Raw genomic sequence first — 21,500 nt, forward strand, 5'->3', positions numbered from 1 at the left:
GGACGACATCCTAGCTCTTACTCTCTACAAGGCAATGGAGCTGCTGTCAGTGGCACTGTCCCATTCCAGCAGGTGGCTGAGCCAAACACAATCTGATGACAAAACTGCAAAGCTACACAGATTTTACTTGAGCAGCGTGAAAGCCCAAAAGCCTAAATGTGATTTTAAGCCTAGAAGCTGAGCCTGCTCTACCCTCAGACACATACACTGTCACACACACACACACTCATTCCAACAATATCAGTGATTTCTGCCCCTTTCCTGTTAGAATGCCACCGCCGCCCCCCGCAAAGATGTCCGTACCCTAACCCTGTGACATGTTACCTTAAATGAAAAAGGGACCTTGTGATTAAGCTCAGGATTTTGAGATGAGAGATTATCCTAGATTATCTGGTTAGGCCCAATGTCCTTATAAGAGGGAGGCAAGAAAGTCAAAGGCAGTTGCAAGAGATGTAACAATGGAAGCGAGAAGTTGGAGCGATGCAAGGAAGGGTCCACAGCCAAGGACTGCTTGGCTTCTAGAGGCTGAAAAAGGAAACATCCTCCCCTCAGTGTCCAGAAGGAACCAGCTCTGCCAATACTTTGACTTTAGTCCATAAGATTCATTTTGGACTTACGACCTCTTGAACTCTAAGAGAATAAATTTGCATTACTATTAAGTTTGTGGTAGTTGTTACAGCAGCAATAGGAAATGAATACACCACCCTGATTTGGGGAACAAAAGTACCTTCCACACATTTTATTAGAAAAAAATTTTTTTAATCTTTGTTAGTTAAAAAGTGTCATGGGCAGGATAGAACAAAGTCTCCAGCTCCCATTTCAGATTCTGCCTGGCTTCTTTCTTCATGTTCTCCAAGTTCCAGGCCTCTAGGCAGCACTCTCAGTGACCTCTGCTGGGTGGTAGCTAATATCCCCTTTGGTCCCACCTGGGTGTCTACACAACAGGGAAGCCTAATCAGAAAACTGGCCCAGGATGAGCTTATTTGTGTCCAATTTTCTTAAAGTGTTCTGGTCTCCACATAGGTGGGAGCTATGCCTGAGAGAGGGGTCAGCATAATACATACCTTCGCTGCCTTCTCATTTGCACAAGGCAGGCAATGCTGGTGACAGCAAAGAGGATGCCAAACACCAGGGCCAGGACGTCACCTGGAGAGAGGTGAGGATGACTCAGGAAGTGAGCCTGTAGGGTCCCCCAACCCCTGCCCCAAGTTCTCCAGCTGCCCCACAGCATCTCAGAATCCAGAAGAGGCCAGTAAAGGGATGGAGTGGATACATATGAACGAATAAGATATAAACACCTTTTTTCCTTCCTAAAAAGAGGCTGTTGGGGGAGAAAGATGATCAGAGATTTCTGAAGCTTCATTCTGACCAACTCTTGCCATGGGGAAAATAGTGGAACCCCCCTGATCTTGATCTGACACTATCCCACAGGGTTGGAGATGTGTTCTACAGAAAAGGAGAGGCAGCAGAGGTGGTCCTGACTAGTACCTGGGGCTGAACAGTGCCAAGGGGTGGCCACAGCATCAGGAGCTAGAGGAAGAACATAAACTCACCAGCAGCGAGGCAGGAATTCAGGCGGACTGTAGAGAAAAAGGAAACAGCTAGGAGCTGGGACCACCAGTGACTAAAAAATGAAATATGGGATGATGAGGGACCAATGGCTGAGGGGACATGGTCATATGAGACACCAGACAAAGCCGCACCTGGCTCAACGGTCTGCTCCACTCCAGTAGAGAAGGAGGCCTCAATTATCCGCCCGTTCAAAGGCTGCATGGCTCGAAAGTTCATCTGTAGCCGAGTGTCCTCAGGTCCCCACAGGGAGCCAGAGAGTGTGTGGAGCTAGGGAGGTCATTAGACAGTGGGGGAGGGCTCAGGACAAGGAAACAAAAGGGTCACAGGCCTACTCACAGCCAGCACCTCAGGGCTTCACCCTCCATGTCCCTCTAATCTCCCACACTGCCTCCTCTTTCTCACCTCATCCTATACCCATTTTCCCCACATTCCCTTTGTCACCACCATGCCGCAAACCCCACCTGCTTAGCACTCAGCCTCACTGTCTGGTTGAACACAGTCCAGATGACCCCCTGGGCACAGGGGGGTGTGGTCAGAGACCCCTCATATCGGAAGTAGCGGCTGAGGTCGGAAGGCAGCAGTGCAGATACATCCAGTCCTGGGACCCAAGTCTCTGAGTCTGTGGAGAGGACCTGTGCTGGAATCCTACCTAGATCACTCCCTTCTGAAGCTTTGAGGTATAGGGATATAGTTTCATATCCCAGAAGCCAAGTTGACTCAATTCCCTGAGACCACTTCTTCACTAAGTGTTTCTCTACCCCGTAACTCAGCACAAGACATAGCTCAGAAGAAAGAAAAGGGCTTTGGAGAGAATTGCTCCTTAGGTCTTCCCTCTGAGTCTTCACTTTGCATACTGTGATAACATGCTGGACCACAGATTTAAGCCCAGAGTGAATCAAAAGGCAAAATGAGCGAATAACTTGTAAATAAATATAAATATTTATAACTATAAAAAAAAATGGAAAAAAAAAATCAAAAAGCACAGTTCCCCCTAGTTTAGCAAAACTTAAGGTCCAGTAGGGTAAGTGAGGTTTAAAATGACCTGGAGTGACTGAGAAGGAAAAGAAGATTTCCAACAAAAGTATTTATAAATTTAAAATATTTGATGCTTGTAAGGAGAATAGACAGTTCTCAGAAAAATTTTAGCTCCAACCCCTGAAATTCCAAACAATTTTTTGGTCTTACTTGGTTTTTGTCTTATTTTGTTCTTTGATTTTTGTTTTTTAACCATAAAGGCAGTGGGGCAGCAGTTTGCTTTTGTCTGTTTGTCTCTGTTCAACTTCATAGTTACTATCAAGATCATAGCCAATTCATACATCAACCCTCCCTCTGTGGGAGGGACCACATCTCCATACCTTCCTCAGCAATTTCTTCCAAATGTGACAGCAACTGCTCATAGGCACTGTTTTCTTCAGGGCCTTCCTAGAAGATGACAGGTGCAAGACAGGTGATACATGTATCTAGGGCCACGGCTGGAGCCCTGCAGGCGAGGTAGAGTTCCCACGGTCCTCCCTCATTCCTCAGCTCTAAGAATGCTGAGGGAACACAAAATCTTATGTATTATTTATTATTCAAAGTCTACTTACTCTTACTCTGCAAACTAACCTAACGAGCTTGGCAGGATAGTTTTCGATGGCAAATTGGAGAATGAGGAGGAAGGTGGGCTACTTTACTAGGACACAAGGCCTTCATGGCCCAGGCCCAACTCACTTTTCAAGACTCATTGCCACCTCCACACACACTTCATGCCCCATCCCCCAAAACCATAATAACCTTTGTATTCATTACATCTGCATTCACATTAATAATTTATATGTTGACTTTTCGAGCAAGGACATGTTATTTCAAGGCGCTTCTCTGAACTCTATGCTGTGAGGCCGATGTTACGGAGTCAGGGCATGAGTGAGGCTACCTGGGGTCTTGCCATCCCCCCATTTTACTAGCTTCTAATCATCATGTATGTAGCCTTGATCATTACAGGTTCAAAGAGGTCACTAGATGTTTCTCTAGACTTTATTGTAATTTACAAAGAGGAAATTATGGATTATAGAAACATTAGAGAAATTACTCTTCCTCATGCCCACTTTATTGCAGCTGCCATCCCTCGAATTTGCCATATTCTGAGCCCTTGCACATGCCGTTTGCTCTGCACAGAGTATCTCCTTTTCTTTCCCACTAGTGAAGGCTTCCAGTTTCACCTCCTCTTAGAAGCCTCCCCTGACTACCTCTTTTCTTTGTCCTTTGTATATGTTTACCCTGTCAGCTTCCCTCACTGGCTGTGGACTCCTTAGAGACGAGGATCAAGGGTTTCTGAAACCTTTTTGTGGCCCAGGGCCTGGCTTACAGTGGGTGTTTAATGAATGAACTAATGAGTGAATGAGGATAATAGCCAGGTGCCTGAGTGAGCTGCTGGGATGGGGTCTCTGGGGGCAAGATACGCTGAGCCCCAGGGCATGGGGAAACAGGTTGTGGGAAGAGTCCAAGCCTGGTACCTGCAGAAAGACAGCCAACACGGCCAGGCCCCCTGGGCGCCCCAAGGCCTCGTCAACTTTGGCAAATGCAGTGCTGAGGTGAACCACATGGATCTGGAGAGGAGAGGTGGGTAGAAGTGGGCAAGATCCCTTGCCCTGCGTCCCCTTCGTCCCTCCGCGGAGAGCTGTGCCCTCACCTCGGCAGGGAAACGGTGGCCGCCAACCGTGTGCTCCGAGCCGGGTCGATCCGCAGCGCCCCAGTGCAGATGTAACTGCAGGGCCCGGTACTCCCTCCCGGGACCCAGGGCCATCTCCAGCCCGGGAGGCAAAGTCAGCTGCACTGCGGAGGGAGAGCAGGTGAGAGGTCCCGGCCCCACCCCTGAGAGGCAGCCTAAGCCCCCAACACCTCCGGGATCATCCCCATCCCCTAGGCCCCATCCCCTCCCCAGATACCCGCCACCTCTTCCCTGAGGCTCCGCCCCGGGGCCGCCTCACCCGTGTGGCCATTGTTGCGCAGGCGCAGTTGTGGGAGTGGCGGGAGCTCAAAGCCAAGGAGTTCCACGGGTCGCAGGGCGGGGCAAAAAACGGTGCGCTCGGGACGGATATCTACCGGGGACTGGAAGCGGCCAGCGCAGGCTGGGGACATCTGGGACCAGGGCAGGTCGCCTGTGGTGGGAGAGTATGGACGGGAAGTCCGATAAGATCAAGAATTTTTAGGGACAAGGGATAGAAGAGATGAGGGGGTGGAGTCAGAAGACACTGGGGCGGGAAATAGAAATCAGGGATGGGGACAGAGACGGGTGCGGGCGTTGTCGGGGCCTGGCAGACCCGAATGCGGTGTGGGGGGCACCCAGGACCAACGTTCGGGGGTGGTTTGGGGTTAGATCAGAGCTGAGTACCCAAATTGAGTCCGTGCAGGGGTTCAGTGCCTCACCTCCGTAGCGCCAGTGACTGTGGGCATCCCCTGTTAAAAGTGAAGGATGAGAAGGCTGATCTTTGAGCCCAGTCCCTCCCGGATGGCCAGGACGAGGTAGGTCTCGCATCACAAACTCAGATGCCTTACATTTGTTAGCAGGTAACAAATGCCTAAAGCGAGCCAGGTGTAAAGCACAATAGAGTGCAGCCAAACATAACACCACAGCTGGTGGGCCACACAAAGATCCTACTGGCCCTGGAGATACCAGTTCGCAACCACTGCCTTAGTAAATGGGTGGGGACCACAGTCCCCATACCCAAATCAGTAGATCCTCTTTCCTTTCTCCCTCACCCATCACTCTTCCCTTTCTGGTCTCCTCTTTTTCTAAAGTTTCTGGCTTGGGAGTCGAGATACCAGGTCCCCCTACCTGCTATTTCCTTCTTCCTAGGTCTTAGTTTCCTCACCCGCAGACTGAAGATGAGGGGATTTCTACAAGCCTTTCTTGTGCTTCCTCTGGTATCCCCATCTTTCCTCTTCTCTTATACTCTTCTTGCTACCTGTTTTCTCTTTTCGCATTCCTAATCTCTTTCTCCTCTCCAACCTTCCTCATTATTCTTTCCCACCTCTTCCTGCTTACCTCTCTCCATCTATGCCTCACATTTGTCTCCCCATCTGTCCCCTTCTAGCTCTGAAAAAGGGAAAGGGTTTAGTGGCACGAGAGCCCCTGGGGTTGGGAAAGGCTACTGAATAATATCTGCCTGGGCTGGGGTTTAGGGAGAGGAGACACAAACCTCCTGGAGCCTAGCTTTGAAGGGCTGATGACCACTTACCTTTGTTGTTCCTGTGGGCATTATTCTGGGGACCTTGAGTGTCCCTGGGAACCTCGACAGTAGGGAGATCCTCTAACTTCAGAGAGTCTTCTCCTGATTCAGGCTTCATTTCAGGTGGGTCCTCCTCTCCAGGTGGATCTTCTTCACTGGGTAGGTCCTCCTTGCCCGGTGGATCATCTTCCCCAGATGAATCTGCTCCTACGGAGGGAGTCGCCTCCATCTGGTCTAGGCTCTGGGGATGGGCAGGTAGCAGGAGCAGCAGTAACAGCAGCACAGTGGGGCCCGGGGCAGGGGCTGAGATCAACAGAGGGAGCCAGGAGCTGGGGCACAGGAGAGCCATGTGGCTGACTGTAGGGTGTCCCAGACACGGTGTGTACGGGCTGTACGTGCATTGGAAACAGGAGCTGGGTGGGGGAGGAGCAAACCCGGAGGAGAGCAGGCTGACTCACAGAGTGCCCTTTTGTAGAGATGGAGCCAAAGTCCCTCACAGCTCTCTGGCTTTGTGCCCCCTGCCCGATACTAAAGCCTGGATGAGGGTGGAGTGAGGGCAGGTATGTGTGCAGGCACAAGGTTATCAGGGTCATGGGCTCAGCCTGGAACCCAAGGTACCACCTGGCACTGCACAGGCTTTCCCTGGCACCGCCCAGCTGCCTGCCAGCTAGCCTCAGCTAACCCTGGCCTGCTTCCCAGTCCCAGGCAGAGAAGGGGAAAGACAAGGAGCTGGGGCCCCCACATCTGGTTGAAAGGGGAGCAGCCCATGTGTGCATCTTCTTCCCACAGGGAGCAGGTAAAGGGGTAGGGCAAGCTGCTTTGGGAGCCTGAGGGTGGGTGGATTGGTAGGTGGGAGATGAATTTGAGTATGAATGGAAAACTGAGTATATGTATGAGAGGGACTCTGATGGGTTTAAACTACATTTATTTTTCATCACAATTTCCCTCTGCTCATTGGCTTCCCACTGCCTACCAAAGTATCTTCCATTTGCCCATCTTCTCCCTATAGTTGACTACCACGTCCCTTCAAAATGTTACCTGGGACATTTCCACCTTATATCATACCACCCTTCATACTTAAGCCAAATTAAACTATTCATTTTTTCCCTAAAACCTTTGTCTTCATTCATCTACTCACTGCCAGGAATGCCATTCACAAATATTTATTTAGTATGTACCATATGTCAGGCACTGGGCTAAAAGTACATGAATGAATAAGACACAGCCCCTGTCCTGAGGAGCTCACTGTCTAAGGAGTGAGGGCAAACATCATAAGATTTAGGGGCAAGAGATGAATTCTGCCTCAGAAGGTAATACAGAAGTAGGCAAATTATCATCAGGGTTGTGGAGAAGCAGAAGTTCAATTGGTGAAAACAATGGGGAGAATGGTATTCTGGGCAAAGGGGAAGCCTCAAATATTTTGGACAGGAGAATTATAGAATCCAGTTCTCATTAGGACATGTTGAGGGCTGGTGTGTAGCATGATTGTAGGGGGAGAGTGGGTGCAAGGAGATGAAGAATAAGAGGACCCCAAGAATGGGCTTGGGTTCCCAGTCTCTGCCTGTTCATTTAACGAACATCGAGCCTCCTCCAGTCTTCCAGGTACTGTTCTAGACCCTAAGGATGCAGCAGCATTGGACTGGAGAACAGCCTCTACTATTCTGTAGCTCACATTCTAGTAAGGCCTCTATGGCTTCAGCAAAACAGATGAGAGAATAAAGCCAATTCAGGAGGTTCATATTTGGAACTAACATTCAGTAGGTACATGCCTATATGGTTGTATTAGGTTAATATATTGAAATATTTCTAAATTTGTTGGTAACTAGCTCTTCAATCCAGGGTATTCCTTTTACCCCAACTCCTCCCTTGGTACTCTCCTGACCTCCTCAAGATCTAAAGCGGTAATGCCTGGTACAGCAGGGGACCCAAGACTCCACTTGAATGCCTCAGCCAGTTTCCACTCTGATGAATCAGTGCTTGTGAACTGACTACCATATTAAATAGTTTCACTATCTCCCCTGTTTAAATCCCTTCTATTATTCAAGACTCAGTGCAAAGGCTACCTGTTCCAGGAAGTCCTTCTTGACTAACTGCACCACAGGAATTGATTTCTGGTACCTCAGCTACCACAGTGCTTTGCCTGCTCTCACTTGCCCACTATATAATTCATATTAGGATGATTTATGACATTTTATCTGCTCTAATAGCCTTGAGCTCCATAGCAGGGTCCAATATTTGATTGACTGAGTCATTCTTTTATTCAACAACCATTACTGAGCATTTCTCTGAAGATCACCTTGTCTGAGCTTGGGAAAAACCAAATTGACTAAGATGACTTCCCTGCCCTCAGGGAGCTTATTGTCTGTGATCTGGGTGTGTCAACCCATTTCTGTTCCAGGAGCATGACATTACGTTTTTATGGCACTCCAAATTATCTACCTTGTCAGAGTGACTGCCATACTGTATACCAAAACTTGTATGGCTGAATAGCAATTGCCCTCCAAGCAGTCAGTTTAGGAGATAACTAGCCTATAATCTAGGTTGCCATTTCTGAAGCCGAATTAAGACCCATCCATCCATGGCTATCTGATCCAGTGCACTCTGCATGGTCAGCTCATTGTCAGGCAGCTGTGTTGTCAGCACCCTGGTTGGACTCTCATGACACATGAAAAGTCCATGGTACTATCTAAATTGGATGGACCAGGACAGGAGGGAATTTGGTGAGCTAATTGAGGTGGATGAGGTCATGGGAAGCACAGGGGACAGAAGCACCATGCTTCTGGAGTCTGGAGTCTATGTCTGGACATCTTTCTCCAACATGTGCTGAATGGTTTTTCCTTTTTAGGTCTCTGTCAGATCTCTTTGTACACTTCTCTGTGGCACTCTTATGTCCACACATCTCCCCACCCTCTCTGCTGCTTTGCCAGTATTTCAGAGCTCACATCTGTGTCTAGGTGCAGATCTTTGTTACAGCACCCTAATTTTCCATATGCCATTCTGCATGGTGCTGCCTCTTTCTTGAGCTGTCTCTGTGTATGACTGTGTCTCTGGTCTGGGTGGGGAATGTGGACTCTGACCCTGCATTGTTCCTTCACAGCTGGGAGTCTGCCAAATTTGAGCTCTCAGAGTCTTGTCCTCTGAGCCTCCCCAGGTTGAGACAGAGTGTACTCAGGACTGACTGACTGGGGAACCGCTCCCCCCCACCCCATGCATGACCTTAAGGCCAAGTCTTTGGTCATTAGGGTTTGTTTCTATCCCAGGGTTTCAGAGGAGGAGAGAGTAATTAGCTGGTGGGTAGGGGGAGAAAAAGCCCTTTAGTCCCCAGATGTGGATTAGAAGCAAAGACAGATCAAAGCCCTTCTGGAGCCTTGAGGCTGACCTGTAGTTCTGGCCCATCTCACCATCTGTGTTAGTTTCCTAAAATTGCTGTGACAAGTTGCACAAACTGGGTGGCTTAGAACAATAGAATTTTTTTCTCACACAGTTCTGTAGGCTAGAAATCTGAAATTGAGATGTTGGCAGGGCCCTGCTCCTCCTGAAGTCTCTATCTAGGGCCTCTTCTAGCTTCCGATTGCTCCAGGCATTCTTTAGCTGTGGCTGCATAACTCCAATCTCTGCCTGCAACTTCACATTGCCTTCTTCTCTTGCCTCTGTCTCTCCACGGGATGTCTCTTTTAGGAACACTTGTTATTGGATTTAGGGCCCACCAGGATAACCCAGAATGAAGTTATCTCAAGCTCCTTAGCTTAATTACAACTGCAAACACCCTTTCTCCAAATAAATTCACATTCACAGGTTCTAGGGGTTAGGATATGGACATACCTTTAGGGGGAACACCATTTAGCCCACTATGCCATTAGGAATTTTAGAACTGAAGTGAATGCACAGGATGAGAAAAAATGGGTTTGTGTTGGCAACTGTCATGCCCATATCCCTCTTCATACTCTTTACAGGCAGTTTCATCCACTCCCATGGCTACTATAAGTTGATGAAAGCCAAGTATCCCCAGGTTGGACACTCCCCTCTATGTCAGATCCACAACCACCTGCCTGCTTAATAGCATCCCCACATCTTTAGTGATACGACTGAGTTGCTGGTTTGAACTAACCATAGGGCCTACCTGCCTCTGAACTTGCCAGTTGCATGAGTTGATAAATTGTTAATGTTTAGCCACTTTGAATTACTGTTACTTTGACATAGTCTCACTGATATAAATTCCCTCCATGGTTTGGCCTCTGAATGTCTCTCTATTCTCCTGTCTCATTACTCTCTCCTTTGCAGTCTATGCTCTAGTCTTACTGAACTTCTAGCAGTCCTTTGAATGCACTGCATGCATGCGTGGAGTATGAGTGTGTGTGTGTGTGTGTGTGTGTGTGTGTGTGTGTGTGTGTGTGTGTGTTATCTCCAAGTCTTTGTCCATGTTGTTTCTCTCTCTCTCTCATCTCTCCTCCACTGCCAGCCCTGCCCCACCAGGTTTTGCTCATCCTTCAGGTATCATCAGTTCGTGTCATTTCCTCCAAGAAGCCTTGCCTTCTCTGACTCCTAGCCAGGTCAGTCCTGACTACATACAAGCCTATACTTCCCTTGTAACATTGATCTCACTTTATGGTGACTCTTTACCATGTCTGCCATGGTGGACTATAAGCATCCATAACATCATGGGTCATATTTCTGTTGTCCACTATTTCATCTCCATGCCTAGCACAGGATGTGGGATATGAGAGGCATTTAATTTTTGTGGAATAACTGATGATTGTTGTTCAAAGCATCCCTAGGGCTTCTCTAGCATCCAGTGAGTCGAAAGCAGGGGTTGAGGGTAATTAAAGGAAAGAGAAGTTGTTGACTGCCCTCTTATCCCCTGGCCCCTCCTTTCTTTGGCTTTGGGAGCAGAATTGGGAGTAGAGTCTGTTCCAAGTAGAACCTTGCTCTGTGGGAGACTTGGTCCCCAGAGAATCAGCTGTCTCCAAGTGTCCCCAGTGTATCTTCTCAGCTTTGTCCTATTCCTCCTCCAAGGTTGGATGATTCCCCAACCTGAGCTCACAGTAGGCTATTTCTTGCCCTTCTTCCATCTACCCAAAGCAGACTCACACACTAGCAGCACACCCAAACATACCAGTCACCACTGCACCCCAAGTGCTGTACTCCATTTTCATCACCTGGGTTCATGGTGATACTGATTACCATGGGATTAAATGCTCCCTTCCTCACTTGAGCTCCTAGTGCAGACTGTCATACATTCTTTTGAGACAGTGTAATCAGTCCTCTACCTATAAACTGGTATATCCACCAATTTCCTTGGGACCCGAGTTCAGGGTATAGTCTGACCCAAGCTCTCTCTTTCCTCCATCAAGCCCTTCAAGTTGTTTCTCCCTGATTTAAACCAGCATTTCTCTTTCCTTAGAATTCTTAGGATGTCAGAGCTAGAAGGGACCACAGACTCCTGACAATACCTTGGTTCCTGACTTGGGACGCAGATTCCTAGGAATCCAGAGTGGTAGGAATGGAGTCTAAAGTCTACCTAACATTGTTTTTTAATAGCAGTTTTTCTTCTAATTACAAAGTAATGCTCAAGCAGAAAATTTGGGAAAGGCAAAAAAGTATAGGGAATTTTTTAAATCACCCTATTTGTCCTGTTCACCCCTGGCCCTGATTAAGTGCTTAATAAATATTCGTTGAATGAATTATTTTCAAACTCATCACTCAGAGATAAAAACCACAATTATCTTTTGATTGTTTATCCTACCAGTCATATATATTATACTTAAATGGGACCATACAGTACAAACAGCTTTGTAGTCTGCTTTTTTTTCTCTCAGCAATGTACTATGTATGTTTTCCCATGTTGATAGCTTTTTTTTACATCATTTTTTATGCTTTTATTTTATTCCTTCAAATGGCTGTACCATAGTTTCCCTACCCAATTTACTACCTCTAGACATTTGGGGGAGGGGTCCAGTTTTTTGTTACAAACAACATTATGCCACACACCCTAGTACATACATTTTTGTCCACATATCTATTTTTTTACAATTCATTCCTAGAAAGTGGATTTTCTAGGTCATAAGAATAGGCACATTTAAAGATTTTTCATGCATACTGAAAAAATGGCACTGCCAATTTACCCTCCAGGGCTACTGCCAATTTTTTTAAAAGACTTAAATAGAAAAATCTGGTACATATTATCTTTGACTAGGTAGCACAGACTAACTCCAGGCTTTTGCCATTGTCCATAGTTAAGCAATTCTGAACTACCCTGTTAGTTATTGGCAACTGCTGACCAGAAAGCTATGTAGCTGTCCGATTTCAAACAAAAAAAGGAGTTAGTGAATTAAAACCTATAAACTTTTGTCCTAGGGCCAAAATATTTCAAACCTGGTGACCCATGAGAGTTCCTAGTTGTAAAAGCATTGGGAACGACTGAACTCCAGCGTCTGGCATGGGCCAGGACAGAATATGTACCGTAACTATTGTGTCCTCTTCCCAAATGGGACACTGAGGCCCTGCCAGTGTCTGCACCGCCCCCAAATCGGCTGACTCAAAGTCCAGGCTGCTGCCCCAACTAAGTACCACTCAGAGGACCACCCACCTGTCCTACCCGCCCTAACCCAGCGGTGGCCACGCACCGACAAGCGACACCCTGGCGGTGGGGCGAGGCCGTAGCGGAGGCGGGCAGAGGCGGGTTGGCTGGCCTTCGCGCATGCTCCGTCCTGCGCGCACCTCCCGGCGCCAGGGGGCGCGCTCCTCTCCGCGAGCCTGCCCCCGTGGTCCCGCCCCCGGAGCGGTTGGAATTTGAATCTCAGGCGGGCTGTAGCTAGAAGTGACTACAGATCTGCCAGGGATGGAGAACCTGTGCCCCAGAACTCGGTGTCCGGTGCAAGAGCAGCGTGCCCGCTGGGAGCGGAAACGCGCCTGTACCGCCCGAGAGCTGCTGGAGACCGAGCGGCGCTACCAGGAACAGCTGGGGCTGGTGGCCACGGTGCGGGCCCGGCACGCCCTCCCGTATGGGGTGGGACCCCAGGGTGTGAGGGGACTCTAGGGTGTGGGTGGGCCTCTGCGCGGTCGGTGACCCAGTATATGGGGTCACCTTACACTGTCCGCCTGCATTTGGGGGTCGGTAAACTTCTACAGTTTCTAGCTGCTCCTTGGCGTTGGCCTCTTCCTGCAGACTATATACTGATATTCTCTCCTTCCGCAGTACTTCGTGGGGATTCTGAGAGCCAAGGGCACATTGCGACCGCCAGAGCTCCAGGCACTGTTTGGGCCCTGGGAGCTCATTTATGGCGCCAGCCAGTGAGTGGAGGGGGCATGGGGAGAGGGGCGGAGGGAGAGACCTGGCCTCTGCCAATGTAGAGTTCAGAGTCGGAGAATCAGGTTCATACTCTGTGTCTGTCAATTACCTCACCTGTGGTCTTGGCCCAGTGCCTTAACCTGCGCCAGTTCTCCCTCTGTAGATGGGTAGTGGCATTAATTACTCTGGACCAGGGTTGTGAGAATTAAATGAGGTGCTAGAGCAGTTACTTGGCAGCTCTTTTGTTGTTTTCACCCATGCAGAGAGCTGCTTCCCTACCTGGAAGGAGGGCACTGGGGACAGGGGCTAGAGGGCTTCTGCCCCCATCTAGAACTCTACACCCAATTTGCTGCCAACGCAGAGATGTCCTGGACCACCCTGCAGGTAACCGGAAGATGACTTCATCTTTCTTTTCTTCCTCTGTTGCTGCATAGATTACATCTGGAGACCCAAACTTCATACTGTTCCTGCATTTATGTAGCCCTCTGGGTGCCCAGTTCTGTGCTAAGTTCCCTGTAGGGAGCACACAGCTTACTGAAGGCTGGGGATGTGTACACAGATGAATACAATATAGGAGCGGCTTCTCTCCCTGCTGCCAATCCTTTCCCCATCATTCCAGAAGCAACTAAAGAAAAGCAAACGTTTCCGGAGGTTCGTGCGGCTTCAGGAAGGCCGCCCTGAGTTTGGGGGCCTTCAGCTCCAGGACCTGCTCCCTCTGCCTCTCCAGAGGCTCCAGCAGTGAGTGAACTCACCCTGACTCAGCCAACTTCTCTTTTCTGAGTCTGTATGACTGCTGTCCTCAGCTTTGTGGAGTTCCATGGGGTCTGTCCTAAGACCTCTCTCCTGGAACAAAGTGCTCCTAAAATCCTTTTGCAAGAGGAAATGTGAACCCACTGGACTACCTGGGGTCTGCAGCCTCAGTCCCTTAGCTAGGACTGTGGAACCCTACATTGAAGTGAGAGGGCCTGTAATAGGGCTAGTGACAGGGTACCTGGAAGAGTTTGCTGAGGTAAGAGACTAGCCTAGTGTAGAGTATCTGTCGCTGGGGATGAGTTAAGAGATTATAGTCAGGTTGTCTAGCACCCTCCTGGGATTGATTAACTGTCATCATGGGATCTGAACTCTCAAACTATAGTCAGTTTGCCCCTGACTCTTCAGTGTGGGATGGAAGACAGCCATGTAGTGTGAGCCCAGGTTTTGAAAGAGGAGATAAATAGCCAGAAGCAGATCTTTCCTGGCTGTGCAGCTGAAGTACGTGTAGGGGGTGATGTGTGTGTTAGAGGGAATTTTGCCCAGCTCTACTTCCCTTCATAGACTTCCAACTGTCTAATTCCAGGTATGAGAATCTTGTCATTGCTTTGGCTGAAAACACAAGTCCCAACAGCCCTGACCACCAACAACTCACACGTATGTTCTTGCTCTGCCAAAACTCAAGGCAGGAGGCTGCCTCTCTTGTATCTTTCTGGTCTTGACCTCCAACAATGGTATGGCCCTATCTTCCATTGACATGTACATGATGTCCCTAATTGTCCTGCCTTCTCTTCGAGAAGTTAGACGGTGACCCTGGTCCCCTGGGAATAGCCTGTCTTTCATCATCATCATCAGTGACTACCCAGAGTCAAAGTTATCCTGGGAATGGGGTGGGGGACGCTATTTCCAGGGGCTGCTCGGTTGATAAGTGAGACCATCCAGACAGTCCACGCCATTGGTCAGAAACAGAAGAATGGCCAGCACCTCCGTCGTGTCCAGGCTCTGCTCGGTGGACGCCAGGCAAAGGGGTTTACCTCAGGTAGTTTGCGTACTTCCCTTTTCTTACCCCTCTTCCTCCATATTGCCAGCACATACCCGTTTCCTCAGCCTCCCTTTCCTTCTATTCCCATGGATCATAGTCCTAGAGCTGTACCAGAATAACAGCTCTTCCATCTCCTAGGTCGCTGGTTCCTACGCCAGGGCTGGCTGTTGGTAGTTCCTCCCCGTGGGGAGCCTCGGCCCCGAATGTTCTTCCTCTTCTCTGATGTGCTCCTCATGGCCAAACCTCGACCCCCATTGCACCTGCTGCAGAGTGGCACCTTTGCCTGCCGGGTCCTCTACCCCATGGCCCAGTGTCAACTCCACAGGGTCTTTGGCCACTCAGGAGGCCCTTGTGGTGGACTGCTCAGCGTAAGTAATAGGTGGGGGTCCTAGTTAAGGTAGGAGAGGCCCAAAATATACCTCAAATGTATATGTACCTGTTTATCTCCTCAGTTTGCGCCTCTTTAATAAGAACTGAGCCATCTACACATTGAGGGAGGATAACTGGGGCCTGTGGTTCATACCTAGTTCTCACCTCAGTCCTGAATTACCTCCATGGGAGCAGCAAGGCCTTCAGCTTTGGTCTGGACCTTTCTGAGCCATGCACTAAGAAGTGGTCTCTCCTTAGTTGTCCTTTCCCCATGAGAAGCTACTGCTTATGTCTACAGACCAGGAAGATCTGTTGCACTGGTACCACAGTCTGACTTTGGCCATCAGGTAAGTTGTGTCTTCCCTCAGGTAGAGTGTTGTAATGAGGCTCAGGAGCTAGAGATGAGCAGCTCTGATCTTATCTCATGTTCTACATCTGTCTGGGACCCCTATCCTCATCCCATGGGTGATTTTGTCTGAATAGAGAGCTCATGCTAGTCCCTGAACTGACTGTCTTCTCTCAACAGCAGCCAGAAGAACTAGAAGAATCATATAAACTCCAGAACTCAGGATACTTTAGGATAGGTCAGGGTCAGGAGTATAAAGGAAACTTGTTTAGTACTAAACAAAACACAGATCCCTTCATGGGTTATTTGACTAGCTCCTAAGAATCAGGAAACCAAGTCTGACCCAACGGAACCTCCGCTGAACCTGCCCCTCCAGCACTGATGAGGGGATTTGGGACAAAGTTGGTGCTGTCGATGGCCAGTCGTTTTTCAAGGTTGAAGCTTTGCAGACATGGCTATTTTTATGTTGTATGTGGTTTCCATAATTTTCTCACTGGATTTTAGTAAAGTTTTGTTTTTTTGGAAAGGCCTTTCTGTTTCGGCTATGTGCTATGACAAAAGGGATTTCTGTGCCCTGAAGGCTGGCATGACGGCGCTTCCAGAATACAAGGAAAGAACTGGGGCTCCCTCTGTCGTTCAGCTCTCATACTGGAAGGCAGCATCTTTTTGTCCTAATAAGGGAAGCTTTTCAAGAAGTCCCGGTTGTTCTTAGGCACCTAGTATGGGTACGTGTGTGAGACCAGCTGGAATGGAAAAAGCACACAGGAGCATCCAGTCACAAAAACAGACTTTGTTTTACTAAACCTTCAGCTGTTGTCCCTCCTTGGCAGGGGCTGTGACTGGGGCCCTTTGCCACAGCATTGCTGCATCTTCTCCTTAGCCCCTGCTCCACTCCCCTGAGAGTAGCTAGGTTCCTTGTCTCTGTGCTCCAGTTCAGGGGCTCCTCCCAGGCCTGACTGTCACCAGTTTCCACCTCGTCCTCCTTTATACATAAGTCCTCAGGAAAGGGTGTGTTGGCCTCTGTGAAGGGAAAGTCAGCCATGTTCCAGTTTCAGAGATTTTGTCTCTACCTCCACCAGACTGTCACCTCCAAATCCATTACCTGATTCTGAAATCTCCACACCCGTATTTGGCTTGTTCTTTTGTAGCAGCTGGTGGATGGTGTGTAACTTCATGTTCAGAAGCTCCTGCTGGGCTCCAGCCAGGGTAGTCACACTGCGGATATGTCCACTCAGAGGCTGCCCAATCTATGTTCCCGACTCTTACACCTACCACACATTGCTCTCCTTACCGCTCAAAAAGGGGGTCCAGCTGAGTCATCAGATTGTTCAGATGTTGCTCTGTCTGGGCCAGCTGTTGTGTCAACTGGGCCAGCTGTTGCTCTAGAGATAAGGGAGAAAAGGAGAGGGGCGGTTACTTACCTTCTGCTGTGCCCTACTCCCCTGCCAAGCCCAGACTTCTGCAAAACCCACCTGACTGCAATGATTCCTTCTTGCCTGCCTTCTCTTCAAGAACAGCAGCCTCATCTTTCCCCTGCTATGGAAGAAGGAAAGGGCAAATACTGCAACGAGGCTTTCCATTATTTCAGTCTCCAAAGCCAGTAAGAGGAGGAGGAAAATTTGAAGTAGAGAAAGCTTTTGGGTTTTTACCTCAGAATCACAATCACATCTAGTCCAGCTTCTCACACAGGACATGAAGCAACATGTCAGTATGCCCCCACATGTGGTCATTCAGTCTACTGAACTCTACCTCCAGGAAAGCAGCTCCCTCAGGTTTGATAAAGTTCTAGGTGTTACTTTACATACAAAACCAAAATTTGTCCTTTATGTATCTTCTTTCTATGGTGCTGATTAGAGCCTTCCCAAATCATGTCTTTTCAAATTCCCTCAGGAATTTGAAGACAATGGTCATTCCCCCGCCTCCTGCCCTCTTCCGCATGTCTTCTCTGGTTTACTATCTCCAGTCTTCTTTAATCAATGCTCATTTGACAGTTTTCTCTGGTCGCTTTACTGAGCTTGTAGAGCTCTTAAAGCAATGCCCCGAGGAGAATAAAATTCTCCATAAGTGTTCTAATCAGAAGATAAAGCGCAAAACCTTGTTCCTATCATTGATTTGGGAAGTGGATTGTTACATCACACAACTGAACTTTCTTAGTAAACTACTGCTATTATGTTTCTTTCAGACTAGACTTGAGTCCAAGAGTAGAATTTATCCTTGCTAAATTTCATCAGTAAATTCAGTCCTTTATCCTAGCCTGTCAAGTCTATTTGGGATCATGATTAGTTATCCTTATTAGTTACTCTGTCTAGTTTCATATCTCCAAATTGGTTCAGCCCTCTATTTCCCAAAGCAAGTAAGTAATAGGCTAGGGCTAAAGATGCAGCCCTGGGAGGTACTACTTTCCATTTCAACAGTTCAATGCACCAAATGTACTGTCAGTTCACATTTCAGGGCCTCCTTCCCAAGGAAAACAGACTTGAACTCTAAACACTGTGACTACAGTAATCAACCGCTTATGCCAAGGTTGGAATCTCAGCAGGAACCCTACTTTTGTAGTATGGACACTCGGCTGGGTTCAAATTCCAGCTCCACTAGTTAGAAGCTCTGGGGGACCTTGAGCAAGTGACAATCACTTCATTGGACTGTTGGGAAGACAATGAGATAGTTATGAATTATTTACAATTTACCACGCACCCTTCACATCCATTACTTTGCTGGATGCTCAAAATAACCCCAAAATGTTGGAAAGCCAAGAAACTATTATTGTTCATTTTACAGACTGACGGGAAGATGTCTCTTGTTCTTGGAACCATAGCGCTATGGCATAACGCCCCCATGGGAAATTTCAGGCCCGGGGCATTCTCACCCCTGGTCTTCCCGCACCTGCAAACACTTGTACAGCACAAAAGCCACGATTGCCGCGGTGTACAGCGCCCCCAAAGGCAACTCCCTGGCCAGGGCCCGCTCACGTTGGTCCTTGGGCGGCGGCTGCTGCCAGGGTTCCGTGGCCCTAGGGCCAATCTGGGCGGGGTCCCCTGTGGAGGAGGGCAAAGGTGGGTCAATAGAGCTGTGGCTTGGGACCCGTGGGCAGTCCTAGCCTCCCTCCAGCAGCCCTCGCTGGTACCTGGCTGTGCCTGGAGGTCGGGGCTGAGGTGGTCTCCGCGGACCCCAGGCAGCGCAGACACAAGTAGCAGCCCCAGCACACCCGCGAGCGAGACTGAGCTCACCATTGCAGGGCGACAGACGGAAGGAGTACGCGCCTGCGTACGCGCGCTCCCGAGCCCGTCTCGCTTTGGCTCTTCCGGAAGGTCACGCCTACTTAGCGTGTGGGCGGGGCTAAGGCTTATTTACATAGTACTGTTAGCTCAGCTTTCCCAAATTAGTTAATTTTTCATCTATTTAGGCATTCTATATTAGTCAGAATGCCTCCAGAAGCCTTAGAAGATTATGCCAAAATTATTTCTTAGTTCTTACGCCACCAACATCCTCGCCCTAACCAAGAGATAAATTTTCTGCTGGGCCTATAAAAGGCTGTCTCACGAGGACCGTGAGGTGGTTCGTGCTGAAGGCCTGTTTCCTAGGCCACAGACGGAGGACTTGTTCCTTAATCCATGCCTAGGGGAAAGTCCCCGGACCGCCGGCAGAGAGTGCCACGTGCACATGCACGTAGACCTTCCCTGCCTCTCACTGTTAAAACCGCCAAGAAGCAACCCCGCCTGCGGGGCAGCCGAGCGGCGTGTAGCAGGGTCGTCGTCCGTCAGCTATTCTAGTGACGCAGGCAGTGCGCTTTTCCGCGCACCAACCACACGGGGCTCATTCTCGGCGCGACTGCATTTTAGAAAACAGCAAGGGTTGCAATATGCAATAGCTACTACGGAGCTCATAACGGCCTAATATGTCCCAGGTTTATTTCCAGTTCTCTGTGCCTTTCCCTTTACGCACCGTTTATGTCTACTCGTCCTTCGGATCTCAGCTGAAGTTTTCCCTTCATTCAGAACTCTTTCAATATATTAATTAGCGAAGCTATTGAACTTACTTCAAACCACTATTATGTCAATTACATCTCAATAAAACTGGAAAAGTCCATTTTAATTTATTAAAAATCAATTAATTAAAATTTATATAGAAAGAAAATATTGCTAGACTTTATTCCATAAGAGTGGGAGCCCTATCTTTTTACCATTTTATTCCTATAGCCTAGCACAGCACCTGGCACTAGCAGACACTCAGTGAATCCTTGTTGAATGAAATTAATGTGTTCAAAACTACCTGACAGGTAAACATAATTAGCGTCGTTTAAAGAATAAGGAAACTAAGTTATTAATCAGGTAAGAGGCAGGGCTGAGATTCCAACCATTTTCTGTCTCCATATCATCTGCTTGACATCACCCCATCCCAACTCTTCCCACCCCCTTGCCTTCCAGGTGGACTTAAGTAGTCTCTCTCAGTCCCACTGTCTTTTATAATTGTCTGGGTTACCTAAGACAATAGTCCGACTTGTCTTCCTAATTAGACTAAGCTCTTTGAGGAAAGAAACCATTTTCCACCCACTTTTGTATCTCCAGAGCTGGGCACATAAGCAATTGGTACATGTATATTAAATGAATGAAGTACACGTGTGTTAAATAAATGACTAAAATCTGACTGTATCCTCTTGTCTCTCCAGAAAGGGTGGAGGAAGGGCAGGGAGACACCCACACGCAGGGAGCTGTCATGGCCTACCTAACTACCCAGAGGCACCCTGAGTTACGGAGCAGGGTAATCCAAACCTTGACTCCAAGCCAGTGGGCACAGCCAATGTGAATCAGTGGTTCAGGCCAGGTAAAAAATGATAAATGGCCCCAACTGATTGTTACCTTTAGGGAATTCGGGTCCCCTATTGCTAGATCTTCATCTTCTGATTTTTTTCCAAAAAAACAATAAATTGGGATTTTTAAAAATTGGAAATCTGTTTTTAATTGTCGACAAGAAATCAGTGGTATACTTAGCATATTTGCACCTGAGCGGATCATTAAAAAAATTCTCCTAGGTAACAAAATCGTTTTCGGTAATAATCAGGAAATAAAACAAGGGCCAGAAAGAAACTAACAATAAGGGCCAGAAATTCAAACAGTGAATTATTTGTTTTATTGAATTTGTTTTATTGACAGTATAAAAATTTATATAGTTAAAAATTCAGAATTAAACATTACAAAACAAGAAAGGAAAAGATAATGGGTTAATATTTCTTAATTACAATATTGTATTTTTTGAGAAAAGGAGTTAAAACGTATACCTACATATTAATCTGAGTATGAATAACTAGTTTCTTTTTGTGACATTAACTTCTGTAGATTTGTCAAAAGTAATCTTTGCATATTCATATTTAATATAGAATAAAGCCAGATTTGTGAATCTCCACTCATAGTGATCAAAGAATGCTTTTTATTAATTTTCATTTCAAAACGTTTTTCAACATGAAACAACAGACATACAAACAGGAAAAGTCTTAAACATAAGGATGTTCAGCAGAGTCATAAAAATTCTTTCATAATAAATTCCAGAAATTTTCAATATAAATAAAAACTCCAAGTGGTCACGTACAATGCCAAGTAAAGTAACTCAAGTTCAATTTCTTTGACTTTACAATCATCGTGCTATCATTGTTTATTTTAAATCTCCAGTTTAAGTGCAGGAATATGTACTATCAAGGGGGTTGGAGATATTGTGCTCAAAGCAAGCTTGAACAATTCCACACTGTTAAGAAGAACTAGTTTTAGATATAAACACATGTAGATGAATCTCTTTGTAGGGCCCAACTGTATAACTGGAAGTTCTCCAGATTAACTTTCATGTAGATTACAATGTTTTTTAAAGGATAAGTAATACAATTGTGCTAATTTGAAGCTTGTATATCGTTAAAACTCATCAGTAACCACAGAAATT

General features: G+C 47.5%; 3 protein-coding genes across 11 annotated transcripts; 1 reads left to right on the top strand and 2 right to left on the bottom strand.

The window, feature by feature from the left end:
* Positions 1-724: 724 nt before the first annotated feature.
* Positions 725-6,276, bottom strand: CA9 (carbonic anhydrase 9). Of its 6 annotated transcripts, none has more exons than XM_039875432.1 (11): positions 5,790-6,276; positions 4,978-5,007; positions 4,539-4,709; positions 4,241-4,383; positions 4,065-4,157; positions 2,928-2,994; positions 2,034-2,209; positions 1,704-1,839; positions 1,554-1,580; positions 1,065-1,146; positions 725-934 (listed from the first exon to the last, which is right to left on the bottom strand). In XM_039875432.1, the coding sequence occupies exons 1-11, from the start codon at positions 6,127-6,129 to the stop codon at positions 868-870; spliced, it is 1,332 nt and encodes a 443-aa protein (XP_039731366.1). In that variant the 5' UTR covers positions 6,130-6,276; the 3' UTR covers positions 725-867. The 6 variants fall into 6 exon arrangements, 5 of the variants coding, with proteins under 5 accessions (XP_039731366.1, XP_039731367.1, XP_039731369.1 ...); XM_039875433.1 differs by having other exon boundaries at positions 823-934; positions 2,034-2,191; positions 5,790-6,129; XR_005655551.1 differs by having other exon boundaries at positions 899-934; positions 1,489-1,580.
* Positions 6,277-12,534: 6,258 nt separating this feature from the next.
* ARHGEF39 (Rho guanine nucleotide exchange factor 39) lies at positions 12,535-16,101 on the top strand. Of its 3 annotated transcripts, none has more exons than XM_039875443.1 (9): positions 12,538-12,756; positions 12,976-13,070; positions 13,332-13,452; positions 13,688-13,806; positions 14,405-14,475; positions 14,729-14,857; positions 14,999-15,228; positions 15,488-15,576; positions 15,756-16,101. In XM_039875443.1, the coding sequence occupies exons 1-9, from the start codon at positions 12,619-12,621 to the stop codon at positions 15,769-15,771; spliced, it is 1,008 nt and encodes a 335-aa protein (XP_039731377.1). In that variant the 5' UTR covers positions 12,538-12,618; the 3' UTR covers positions 15,772-16,101. The 3 variants fall into 3 exon arrangements, with proteins under 3 accessions (XP_039731379.1, XP_039731377.1, XP_039731376.1); XM_039875442.1 differs by having other exon boundaries at positions 12,580-12,756; positions 15,759-16,101; XM_039875445.1 differs by lacking the exons at positions 15,488-15,576; positions 15,756-16,101 and adding an exon at positions 15,313-15,481 and having other exon boundaries at positions 12,535-12,756.
* Positions 16,102-16,345: 244 nt separating this feature from the next.
* Positions 16,346-18,859, bottom strand: CCDC107 (coiled-coil domain containing 107). 2 transcript variants are annotated; one of them, XM_039875447.1, is made up of 6 exons: positions 18,700-18,859; positions 18,459-18,610; positions 17,048-17,108; positions 16,867-16,957; positions 16,678-16,790; positions 16,346-16,595 (listed from the first exon to the last, which is right to left on the bottom strand). In XM_039875447.1, exons 1-6 carry the CDS (start codon positions 18,803-18,805, stop codon positions 16,351-16,353), a joined length of 768 nt encoding a protein of 255 aa, XP_039731381.1. In that variant the 5' UTR covers positions 18,806-18,859; the 3' UTR covers positions 16,346-16,350. The 2 variants fall into 2 exon arrangements, with proteins under 2 accessions (XP_039731381.1, XP_039731380.1); XM_039875446.1 differs by having other exon boundaries at positions 17,048-17,111.
* Positions 18,860-21,500: the final 2,641 nt, after the last annotated feature.

The sequence above is a fragment of the Pteropus medius genome, unplaced genomic scaffold (assembly GCF_902729225.1).
Source record: "Pteropus medius unplaced genomic scaffold, Ma_sr-lr_union100, whole genome shotgun sequence".
Taxonomy (NCBI): domain Eukaryota; kingdom Metazoa; phylum Chordata; class Mammalia; order Chiroptera; family Pteropodidae; genus Pteropus; species Pteropus medius.